Source organism: Heterodontus francisci, chromosome 5 (assembly GCF_036365525.1).
Source record: "Heterodontus francisci isolate sHetFra1 chromosome 5, sHetFra1.hap1, whole genome shotgun sequence".
Taxonomy (NCBI): Eukaryota; Metazoa; Chordata; class Chondrichthyes; order Heterodontiformes; family Heterodontidae; genus Heterodontus; species Heterodontus francisci.
Genome location: NC_090375.1, coordinates 39,292,491 through 39,305,644, shown reverse-complemented (window position 1 = coordinate 39,305,644; position 13,154 = coordinate 39,292,491). Strand labels below are relative to the sequence as shown.

Here is a 13,154-nt window from a genome sequence, read left to right as displayed (position 1 = left end):
ATCCAGAATAATGACTTGAATACTGGTGTGAAATACAGAAATTAGCAAGAGATTTAAAACTGAGATAGGCAGTGTTGGCGGGGGCGGGGGGGAGGGGGGGGGGTGATGTGAATGGAACAAGTGAAATATATAATGACTAATCTTGCAGAGAAGGGTCCTGTTGCAGACATTAAGTCAAGTGCTTCAAATCAGACTTTCATTCATCAGCAGTAATTTTACCAGCACTAAATTTAAAACAATCGAACTTGGTAAAGATCTATTTACATAGCTGAATCCTGACAAACACATCAATTTGCCAAGAAATATTACGCTTAGATGAGGAACTCTGAATTGCCGACGAAATTAGCCAGTTGGCTTTGTACCATGGCCAATTTAAATCCCTCATTCAAAAAATAAACAGCTGTCTCAAGGTGAATTTGGCAGCTGATTAGCTCCACTCAGTGCACTAGGCATTGGAAACTGGATTATTTGGGCAACAGTAAGCAATTGGATCAGAGTTTTACAATTATGGCCTCCTCCTGTGCCGTAATGATCTATGACTCCATTATGTGGCATTAAACGGAACAGGTATTCTGTAGAATGGAAGCAAAAGGGACACAGCTTGCTGACTATACCCTGAATGTTTCTGTATGACATTTCCAGATTTAAAATTGCATCAAAAATTTCAAAAATGTGCAGCACTGACCCATTGCTCATGTAATCTCTTTAAGGAAATAAAAGCTTTTTCTGTTCAAGTAAAATCTATGCAATAGACTCTGATCCTCTTAATCCATCTGTTAGCTTGATTATCATGGTTCGAGATTATCAAGATATGGTTACAATCAGGTCTTTCCTTATGGTGGCCATATTTTAATATCACCAACAGTTGTACTATACTCAATTCTTGCCAGTGTACAGAATTAAAAAATAGGTATAGCACAGAAGGGGGCCATTTGACCTGTTGCTATAAAATTTGACCTGTTGACTTGACTTACAGGGTAGATGCAGGAAGGATGTTCCCGATGGTGGGGGAGTCCAGAACCAGGGGTCATAGTCTAAGGATACGGGGTAAACCTTTCAGGACTGAGATGAGGAGAAATTTCTTTACCCAGAGAGTGGTGAGCCTGTGGAATTCGATACCACATAAAGCAGTTGAGGCCAAAACATTGTATGTTTTCAAGAAGGAGTTAGATATAGTTCTTGGGTCTAAAGGGATAAAAGGGTATAGGGCGAAAGCGGGAACAGGCTACTGAGTTGGATGATCAGCCATGATCATAATGAATGGCGGACCAGGCTCGAAGGGCCGAATGGCCTACTCCTGCTCCTATTTTCCATGTTTCTATGTCCTTGCCAACTGTCTGCAAGAGCAACTCAGTTAGTCCCAATCCCTCACTCTTTCCCCGTGGCCTTGCAAATTTTTTTCTCCAGGTGCTTATCCAAATTCATTTTGAAAGCCCCAATTGTATCTGCCTCCACCACACTTTTTTACGCAACAGGTAGTTAGGATCCGGAATGTACGACCTGCGAGTGTGCTGTAACTATTCTATGATTCTAACAGCTATCATTCAACTAACTAAAACAGTCAATTAGTCATTTATCTCATTGGCTTTTGTGAACCCCTGCTATGCACAAATTGCTTACCATGTTTCCCGACATTACAACAAGGACTGCACTTCAAAAACTACTTAATTGACCCTAAAACACTTTTGGGCATTCTGAGGGCATGAAAGGGGCTTTCTGAGTGCAAATTCTTTCTCTTGTCTTATATTCATAGGGCCCCTGCTGGGAAGCACTTGCGAGAAGATACTACGTGAGACAGCCAAATAACGTGCTGACATTCACCATATTTCCTTGTACATGGAGACTGGCCATTTGGCCAGGGTACTAGAGGACTGTCAGTACCCTCAATAGCTTTGAGAAAACAATAAGGGAAGAAATTTGAAAGATGGAATGGAAAATTGCTGTCTTTGAGAGTGAAATTAGTTTCAAGGCGTTTTACTGGAAATTCACAGCAGACTTGTAATATTTGCAAAGGGAGGGCAGGTTATTGACTTTTTGAGGCTGCAATCCCTCATTCATGAAAGCAGATAGATTACAAATCTATGTTCCCTATTGCACATCTCTGCCACTGCATGTGCAGAATTACCTCTTCTATGTAACTTGCACTCTCTGCTTGAGAGTTCGATCGTCCAAGCCTGATTGGGTTACGAGTAACGGAGATGAGATTTCAATATTATTCTTGAAGACTGCAATTACATTTTGACTCATAAAATCTTGTCGGATTCAAGAACTAAATAAGGCAACAAAATGACCTCCAGAGCTAGTTTTTAGGCAATCAAAACCCTTTTTTCAATCCAACTTCCAACTCCCAGGAAGTCAGTAGGGTCAGAGATGCCAAAGAAAGTAGCTCCTAAGTATTTAAACTTAAAAGATCGAACAAATGATGTATTATAGATTGTACATCAATTATAAATAAAAATTAGTTCAAATAATAGATAGATGAGAGAAGGAAGGAGTAAGGAGGAAAGAATAAGCTGAAATCAAGGCTTGGAAACTTGGTTGCACACACACCGGGCGCAGACCAAGCAACAGCAACAACGACAGCGCCTATGTGGATGGGCAAGGGGACCACATGACACAGATTCTCTTTCATCGTTAGGTGGCAACTGGAGTCCTTACCCATGTGCTTCTTCCATAACTTGCGGCAATCATTTTAAGGTTAGGCCGCTGTGGAAACAAAAAAAAACCCGTCGGAGCTCCTGCTGCACAAGCTCCAACAAGTTTCTGTCCAATATGGCAGAATGCTCCAGAAGTAGGACACTTTATTGCATAATTAAATTGGTCTGGCACTGCTTTCAGGCAGTTGGCAGGGATGTGGGAAAGTATCAGTCCAATATATAGGCATTTAGAGGCCTCCAAGAGAGAGACAGAGGAGTAAATCTGCAGGGAAATCACAGAGATGTGCAAGAACTATAGAATGATGATAATAGAGGACTTTAAATACCCAAATATCAACTGGAATAATGTTGGAGTCAAGGGAAAGGAGGTGGGGGGGCGGGGGGGGGGCGGGGAATTTCTGAAATATGTTCTCGGTCCAACTAGGATGGAGGCATTGCTGGATCTGGTGCTGAGAAAAGAGATGGACTAAGTGGACCAACTGTCTGTGGGGGAACACTTGGATAAGAGTGATCATCATATCATAAGCTTTAGATTAGTAATGGAGAAGAGTAAGGAACAATCTGAAGTAGAACTTCAATGGGATGAAAGGGGACCTAGCCAGGGTAAAATGGAATCAAAGACTGTCAGGAAAAATGGCAATGAAACAATGACTGATCTTTAAGGAGATGTTTCAGGTACAGGATAGGTACACTTCAACAAGGGAGAAAGGTAGGGGAACCAAAGCCAGGGCTCTTTGGATGACGAGAGAGATAGAGAATATGATGAAACAAATATGATGCAGGTCAGGTGAATTCCTCAAGTGAGAACCAGGCCAAATACAATAAGTTGACTGGGAAATGAAGAGGAAAATGAGACTGGCAAAGACAGAATATGAGAATAGAATGGCAGTTAACATAAAAGGGAACCCAAAAGTCTTCTAGTAAGAGGTGGGTAATCCTATTAGGGACAAAGAGGGAGATATATGCTTTAGAGGTACAGGGCATGGCTGGAATACTTAATAAGTACTTACTCAGGAAGAGGAAGCTGACAAAATATTGGTGGAAGTGAAGATAGTCGAGGTAATGGATGGAGTGAAAAGTGTTAGGGAGGATATACTGGAAAGGCTGCCTATGCTTACAGTGGACAAGTCACCTGGTCCGATGGCTTGCATCCCAGGTTGCTAAAGGAAGTGGGGATGAAGATAGCAGAAGGGCTTGCCATAATCTTCCAATCTTCCCAGATATGGGCGAGGTGCCAGAGGATTAGAGAGTGGCAATAGGCAAATGTGACATCTTTACTTCAAATAAGGGTGTAAGGATAATCCTACTAACTGCAGGCGAGTAAGTTTAACATCTGTGGTGGGTAAGGTTTTAAAAATAATAATCAGGGAAAAAAATCAAAAGGCAGTTGGCGAGGTTCGAGTTAATTTGTAAAAGGCAGATTGTGCTCTTTTTTTATTCATCCATGGGATGTGGGCATCGCTGGCTAGGACAACATTTATTGCCCATCCCTAATTTCCCTTGAGAAGGTGGTGGTGATCCGCCTTCTGGAACCGTAGCAGTCAGTGTAGGTTAGGTACGCCAACAGTGCTGTTAGGAAGGGAGTTCCAGGATTTTGACTAATCTAATTGATTTCATTGATTAAGTAACAGAAGGGAATGCAATGGTTGTTGTCTATATGGATTTTAAGAAAGCATTTGACAAAATACCACATAAAAGGCTGGTTAACAAAATTGAGGCTCATGGAATAGGAAGGTCAGTGGCGCTTGGATAAAAGATTGGCTTAAAGACAGAAAACAGTGAGTCGTGGTAAATGGTTGTTTTTCAGACTTGGAGGATGGTAGACAGTGGTGTTTCCAAGGGTCAGTGCGAGGACCACTGCTTTTTTGAAAGATATAAAAGTCTTGGACATTGGCATACAGAGTAAAATTTTAAAATTTGCCCATGACACCAAACTTGGAGATTTGGCAAACTGAGGACGATACCAGTCGACTGCAACAAAACATAGGTAGGCTAGCAGAATGCGCAGACGAGTGGCAGATGGAATTTAATACAGAGAAGTGTGAGGTTATGTGTTTTGGCAGAAGTGATAGGGAGAGGCAATATGGACCTAATGGCACAGTTTTAAAGAGTATGCAGTGACAGAGAGACCTGGCGGCTCATGTGCATAGTTATTTCAAGGTGGCAGGACGTATTGAGAGAGTAGTTAGCAAAGCATATGGGATTCTGAGCTTCATAAATAGAGGTATTGAGTACAAAAGCAAGAAAGTTATGCTGAACCTTTAAAAAGCTCTAGTCAGGCCACAATTTAGAGTACTGTGTCCAGTTCTAGTAAACACACTTTAGGAAGTATGTGAGGATCCTTCAGAGAATGCAGAGATGATTTACCAGAATGGTTCCAGGGATGAGGGATTTTAGCTACAAGGTTAGGTTGGAGAAGTTGTAATTGTTCTCCTTGGAGCAAAGGAGATTGAGGGGAGATTTGCTTGAAGTGTACAAGATTATGACAGGTTTAGATAAGGTAGTCAAATGAAAGCTGCTCCCATTAGCTGATCGCACAAAGGGCTGGGGACACAGATACAAAGTTTTAGGCAAGAGATATGGGGCTATGTGAAGAAGAACTTTTTTTACACAGTGATTAGTAATGACCTGATACATGCTGTCGATGAGGGTGGTGGAAGCAGAGACAATCAATGATTTCAAAAGGAAACTGGAATGGGCACTTGAGGAAAATAAACTTGCAGTGCTATGGGGATGGAGCAGGGGAATGGATAGACTGGATTGCTCTTCAGAGAGCCAGCAAGGACTCAATGGGCCAAATGGCCTCCTTCGGTGCCGGAATAAATGCTCTACATTGGTGGACATGTTGCTGCTGTATATCAGATGCAAGATTCCAGCACAGGATACTGGACCCATCAGCCCCCGCCCCACCTTTCCAGGGCGACACAGTGGCGCAGTGGTTAGCACCACAACCTCACAGCTCCAGTGACCTGGGTTCAATTCTGGGTACTGCCTGTGTGGAGTTTGCAAACTCTTGCTGTGACCACGTGGGTTTCTGCCAGGAGCTCCAGTTTCTTCCCACAGCCAAAGACTTGCAGGTTGATAGGTAAATTGGCCATTGTAAATTGCTTCTAGAGTAGGTAGGTGATAAGAGAACAGTGGGGATGTAGTAGGGAATATGGGATTAATGTAGGATTAGTATTAACAGGTGGTTGTTGGTCAGCACAGACTCAGTTGGCTGAAGGGACTTTGCCTGGAAAACATGCACTGAGCAATCCAATTTTTTTATTTATTCATTCACGGGATGTGGGCGTCGCTGGCCAGGCCAGCATTTATTGCCCATCCCTAATTGCCCTTGAGAAGGTGGTGGCGAGCTGCCTTCTTGAACCGCTGCAGTCCATGTGGGGTAGGTATACCCACAGTGCTGTTAGGAAGAGAGTTCCAGGATTTTGACCCAGCGACAGTGAAGGAACGGAGATCTAGTTCCAAGTCAGGGTGGTGTGTGACTTGGAGGGGAACTTGCAGGTGGTGGTGTTCCCATGTATTTGCTGCCCTTGTCCTTCCAGTTGGTAGAGGTCGCGGGTTTGGAAGGTGCTGTCGAAGGAGCCTTGGTGCATTGCTGCAGTGCATCTTGCAGATGGTACACACTGCTGCCACTGTGCGTCGGTAGTGGAGGGAGTGAATGTTTATAGATGGGGTGCCAATCAAGCGGGCCGCTTTGTCCTGGATGGTGTCGAGCTTCTTGAGTGTTGTTGGAGCTGCACCCATCCAGGCAAGTGGAGAGTATTCCATCACACTCCTGACTTGTGCCTTGTAGATTGTGGACAGGCTTTGGGGAGTCAGGAGGTGAGTTACTCGCCTCAGGATTCCTAGCCTCTGACTTGCTTTTGTAGCCACGGTATTTATATGGCTACTCCAGTTCAGTTTCTGGTCAATGGTAGCCCCTAGGATGTTGATAGTGGGGGATTCAGCGATGGTAATGCCGTTGAATGTCAAGGGGAGATGGTTAGATTCTCTCGGCTTAAATGTTTAAAATGCAATGCATCTATTCAAATTTATTTTTAATGTTTTTTTAGTTGATCATATGTTTAATATTGAAGTAAAAAAATACCATTGGAGTAGTTTCATATTATGTTGTGTTTTATTTTGCTGTGTACTTAGGTTATCATGCCTAGAATTACGGTAATACTTGTTTCAAGATGATAGTGTGCAAAACTAAAACTTTTAAAAATGGTTATCTTGTAGGTAAGAAAAATATTGCAGTTACTGAAAATCTGAAATAAAAACAGCAAATTCTCTTTATTCTTGGATTTAGCATGTGTTGCTTGGTAATCGTAATATGTTGCTCTCCTATTCTTTGCTTTGGGCAGTCCTATAAAGGGTCTTGCATACTTCGTGTTTCTAATTCTAATAGATTCTCTCCCTCAAACGTTGACCTATCTTGTCAGAATCTGGCCAGTGCTGAATACTTACAGTGTAGATTTGATACATTTTTGCAGCATGAAGTTTATATTAAACAACAAAGGAAGCTAATGGAATTACAAATGTCAGCTTGGCTCAGCTGCCCTGGAGCAAGAAAGACGTAATGCAGGACCGGAGCACAGAAGCTGGCTGACACTCCAGTGCCATATTGTCAAATGTCCTTTGCGACAATCATCAAACTAAAACCATGTTCTGCTGATTCAGATGGAAGTGAAAGGCCCAATGGCACCATCTGAAGATGAGCATTTCTCCCGCAAGCAACATCAATGATGATTTATCTGATTTCTGTTAAATCTTGCTGCAAGCAAAATGTGTTCCACATATGCCAACAGTTACTGCACTGTTCCAAAGTAATTCAGTGTGTGAAGTGCTTTGAGATGTTTCTGGGTCGTGATAAAGCACTTTGCAAATGCAAGCCTTTCTTTTAAAGGGAAACTAAAGAAAGAACTTTCATTTGTGTAGCTCCTTTCATGACCTCAGCACCATCCCGAAGTGCTTCGCTGCCAATGATGTACTCTTTGAAGTGCAGTCGCCTTTGGAATGTAGGAAACACGGCAGCCAATTTGCACAGCAGTAATAAAATAAATGACTATATGGGATAAATGTTGGGAGACACCAGGAGAACTCTCCTGCCCTTCTTCAAATAGCACCTTGGGATCGTTTATATCCACCCGAAAAGGGTGACAAGGCCTCAGTTTAACATCTCATCAGAAAGACGGCAGGTCCAGTAATGCAGCACTCCCACAATACTGCAATGAACTCCCAGTCTAGATTATGAGCTTAAGTCTCTGGAGTGGGACTTGAACCCACAACCTTTTGAGCCAAAGCTGATAACTGTAATTATTAATAAACCACAATTATTTGCTCAAATTTCAGTTTCCTAAATGCCTTCATCTTATCTTGAATCTCTTTAAATGAGAGTTAAAACATCTAGGGCTGAATTTTCTGGAGACAGCAGAAGTCCCACCAGGGCCGAAAGCAGGTGGCAAATCTGCTTCAGTAGGCAGCGGGACCCAGGGCAGTACGTTGCCAGCTGCGGGAGGGTTGTGAAGCACCAGAGGTGCCACTACCACGGGAGTGGCCATTGCCACGGGGAGGGGGGCACTCCGTGGGCCCTGGACTGCCCCTAAAGAAGGACCCCCTGCCCCAGAGTCCACTGGGAGGCTGCTAGGTTTCATTGGGCAGTCTCCCCACATGGGCAAAATCCCCACAGAGGTGGGAAGTTGCACTTAATTGGCCACTTAAGTGGCTCAATTGGCCTCCCGGTGGGCATCCGTGCCGCCAACGTTACTCCCACTGGCAAAATGGCAAGGTGGCAGGATGATATCAGGCTCCCCACCAGATTCCACCCCTCCCCCGATGCCTTTCCGCACAATTTTACCAGCCTTCTCCAACCGCTCCCCTAGCCCATCCCCAAAGGGTCCAGAAAATTCCGGCCCGAGATACATTTCCACTAAATAACATGCACATGTAGTGCACGTAGTTAAAAATAAACCACTTACCTTATTTCTTGTCTGAGTTTGTCCTATCAGGATGAGAGCATTTGATGAAATGATTGACAGGCAGAAGTTTATTAAAATTACCGACCGTTCTGACCGAATGTACCTGCAATGTACATTAGAAATAAAAATTACAATCTAAGACATTACTTATGAAGAATCACTAGTCAGGTGGCCAATAGTTAGCATGATGTCTCAATAATTTTGGCCATACCCACCCACTTCAGAGTCAGGTCCTATAAAATTGTGCCAGAGAAGAGCGGAAGAGCCTCTTAGATATTGGCCTAGTAGCTAAAATGTTTGTCCCCGAACCAGGAAGTTCAGAGTTTGATATGTTAACCCAAGGTTTTTCCTAAAGAGTCAGGTTTGCCTAATCTCAGGTGGGTCCTTGCATACAAACCTGGACACACTGTCTTTGACCACAATGGTGGGGAAATACTACGCAAGAATTTTCTCATGGCAACACAAATGGGTGTAGATTAAAAATATACTTGGCTCCCCAATGACTCAGATGAACAAGGTATTTAGTGCCATCTAAACCATACAACTCAGGAACATCTCATGTTTGATCCCGAGTTGAGTTTTCTGGCCTGAGCTGGGGTGGCCACAGGGGTGCTACAACTGACCTCAATGTCAATGAGTTAGGGAAGAATTCCCGATCATAATTTACTACAAGTATGCACATGTGAAAGTTGGGTGAGGTCAGGATCAGCCTCAGATGTGATGCTCCCTGCGGTCAAATAGCCTGTTGACAACTACTAGGCTCATATGTGAAAAATGGCCATTTCACTTATCAATGGACCAAAGGGTGATCAGTACCTATGCAATCATATTCCAGCAAGAAGTCAACATTCACAGGAAAGGAAGATGGGCGGGGGGCTGGTGGGTGGGGCGGTGTGGTGGAAACTGGCAGGAAGAGGGGAAATTTCCAAGTACAGCACCATAAATTGCATTCACTTGATCCAGAGATGTTTCTGGGTATAATTTTCTCTCTCTCACCAAGGCCCAGAAACACAATCTCCAATGAAAACTATCCTGCCATGAACATCACAAACACAGCTCATTGAGGACAATTTCAAAATCTGTAGTTTCCAATGGACATGCTAAATTTAAAAATAGACTGCAAATGACCTTTTCATTTTAATTCAGCTTCAGGTAAAAAGAAATAAACGAGTCAATCTTGGGTTGATCTAACCCTATATTGGTTTCAATAATGATGGATTTGACTTCCAAATAAATGATCCGATTGCTGATTATACAGAATAAATGCTGACTACAACTGATTTTGAAAGTTAAACACCCAGAGTCAAGGACTTTAATCCAAGGGTTGGGTTGACTGACCCTCAGCTTCAAAAACATGGATCAGGTTTTCAATCCATCAGTGGGCAACTATTCACTGGAAGTAGAAAGAAACACTAAAGAATGCCAACGTGTTTAAATAGTTTTTGTGCTCTGAACTTTTACAGGTATGAAAACCTTACCTTTCATTAATAATACTTGTTTAGTATATATTACGGATATTGTGTTAAAGGAATAGTAAGCTGTAATTCAACAGCTAAATGTACCAGTTCATAATATGGTTTAAAGATATGAAGACCAGGCAGGCTCAAGGTGCAATCTTGCAGCTCTTCTGAGTTGCAAGATCACACATATATACAACTACACCAACATACATCGATGCATCTACTTAACTGTGCGACAGAATTTGTTGTACTGCAGGTTACAAATGACACTGAATTATAGATCACTCATAGCCAGGACTATTTTGTAGCTCACACCACTATACTGCCTTCATTTTAGCTCCTCTTCCCCAAAATGCAAGACTGAATCCCTTGTTACAATTTAGGAGCTCAAGGACACAAACTGGTTCAGCAGAGTTTCACTGTTTCTGCAGCCGGTTTTATTTCCTATTTCTAAATCAATTTTCTGCCTTTCTGGTCTAATCCTTGATACTCATAAGCTCGCTCCTATGTCTCCTGCCCGGATCAATGTAACTCGAACTTTTGTACAAGTATTAAAATCAATACCAATCTGTGTTGGAGCCTCCCAAACCCTGACCTCACTGATTCACCACTATTTCACTGTTGAGCTATCCCTGGCTTGTCGAGACCAACAAGACATCAATCTATCAAAATATGCAATTGCTGCACCAAAGACATATTTGAAATGTAAAAGACTGCTAGGTCTGATTTGTGACAGAGGGGGTGTACCTCCTGCCTATTCACCTCCCCAGTGAAGGGTATGTTGTACACTCATTGCTCAAGAGGGTAATGTTCTCTTTACTTATAAATGTTCAGTCCGCTATTCACACCTCAAATTAGATGGGCAAGACAAGAAACCAATCACTGTCCAAAAACCTGTTTCCAAGCTCCAGTTGGATGGATACACACACCTAAGGCCGACTCAGCCTGGTTTCCATTGAAAATAGAGGCCTCAGAGGGATGCAGAAATATTACTTTGAAATGAAAAGAAAACTTCTATTTTAGAGCTTTACTGGGCAGACTATTAGTAGTTGAATGGCATTACTAGCAATTATTCGACCAAGCATTTCTTGAAAGATGATTTTTAACTTTGTTTGCATTAGTCGAAGTAAAAACTAGTAATGTATCACACTTCCAATTAAAATTGATTGTGTTTTTCCAAGTAAAAATTGCTATTACTGTATCTATTTTCTACTGAGCTTTTTTTGTAGTTCCCCATTTTCTTTTCACACTTTCATATGTTGTCCTCTCTATGTTATCCCCTGGAATTGTACTCTCAATTGTGAGGGCAGAATAAGCCAGCAGAATCATACCCACGGACGTTTTTTAATGCTAATGCTTGATCAAACCACCATACCTTTGTGCTTCAGGAAGGGATGGCTGCCCACAATTCAGTTTCACTCTGCTCCTTGACAACTAGGTTAATAATGTCACACCAAACCCCCCCACCCACCCCCCAGGCAAGTTGAGACGTTGATCTGAGCATACATCTCCAGGTTGAGATTCCAAAAGCACAAACTGCAGCTTGAAAAAAATTCCTATGAACGAATATCAGACTGCTTGCTTGGCATCCAGTCTTAGATGAGTTGTAATTTCTCCAACTAAACACTGGGAAGAGCAAAGGAATTATCTTTGGCCCCCACCACAAACTATGTAACCTCACCATCAACTGTGTTTTCCTTCCCCGGCCACTATCTCAAGCCGAACAAAGTTATCTGCAACTTTAACATATCATTCGATCCGTAGCTGAGATTCCAAAGCGAGATATTCTCCATTATAAAGGCCCCCTACTTCCACCTTTGCGACACCTCTGCCCCTAGCTCAGCCAGCTGACCACAGAAACCCTCATTCATGCCTTTTTCACCTCAAGACTCAATTAATCTAATAAAAACAGAAAATGCTGGAAATACTCAGCAGGTCTGGCAGTATCTGTGGAGAGAGAAACTGAGTTAACAGCCAGGATTTTATCCAGGTGACGTGGATCTCAACCTCCGGAAAAAGCGCTGCCGAAAGCCCCACGTTGGCCCTTCTGTGGGCGACCGCCAAATCAAGTGGCAATTAGGCACTTAACTGGACAGCGGCGCGCCTTCGACAGGATCAAGGACCTCGGCGACGGAAGTCCCACCCTCTGAGAGCTGCTGGCCAATCAGATGCTGGCAACTGTTTAACTGAGCAACACCACCACATCGACGGTGGCTGATGCCAGTGGAGCATCCACCCGAGGCCCAGGAGCAGCACTGGACCCAGGCCACAGGTAGGTCAGGCCAGGAATAGTCTCGCGGGGTGGGGGTCGCTGGGGAGGGGAGTGTCGGGAGTAGGCAGCAAGGGCAGGGGGGTGGCTTTCAGTGGGATGCCCCTTCCTGATGCTGGGTCCCTCATTCAGGCACTATGTGGCTTTCAATGAGGGACCCTCGGAGCTAGCAAGCAACCAACAGGTTTTTTCTTGCCAGGCTCCCCGTGAAGCGACAGACCCACCTGCTGCTCAGCTAATTGCTGTGAATGGCAGAATCATGAACAGCTACTGTCAAAAAGCGAAAAAAGCGAAGATTCTATGATCCAGCACCCACAACAGAATCACAGAATAATACAGTGCAGAAGAGGCCCTTCAGCCCATCGAGTCTGCACCGATGCATTAAAGACACCTGACCTGTCTACCGAATCCTATTTGCCAGCACTTGGCCCATAGCCTTGAATGTTATGATGTGCCAAGTGCTCATCCAGGTACTTTTTAAAGGATGTGAAGCAACCCGCCTCTACCACCCTCCCAGGCAGTGCATTCCAGACCGTCACCACCCTCTGGGTAAAAAAGATCTTCCTCAAATCCCCCTTAAACCTCCTGCCCCTCACCTTAAACTTGTGTCCCCTCGTAACTGACGCCTCAACTAAGGGGAACAGCTGCTCCCTATCCACCCTGTCCATGCCCCTCATAATCTTGTACACCTCGATCAGGTCACCCCTCAGTCTTCCCTGTTCTAGCGAAAAAAAAACAAGCCTATCCAACCTCTCTTCATAGCTTAAATGTTCCATCCCAGGCAACATCCTGGTGAATCGCCTCT

General features: G+C 43.6%; 1 protein-coding gene across 11 annotated transcripts in view; it reads right to left on the bottom strand.

Moving 5' to 3' along the window:
* Window positions 1–13,154, bottom strand: part of adgrb1a (adhesion G protein-coupled receptor B1a) — a 684,782-nt gene that overhangs the window by 144,046 nt on the left and 527,582 nt on the right. For all 11 annotated transcript variants that reach the window (XM_068031354.1, XM_068031357.1, XM_068031358.1 and 8 more), the window contains one exon: window positions 8,621–8,723. In XM_068031354.1, coding sequence (XP_067887455.1) covers window positions 8,621–8,723 — 103 coding nt within the window. The remainder of the gene's footprint in view (window positions 1–8,620; window positions 8,724–13,154) is intronic.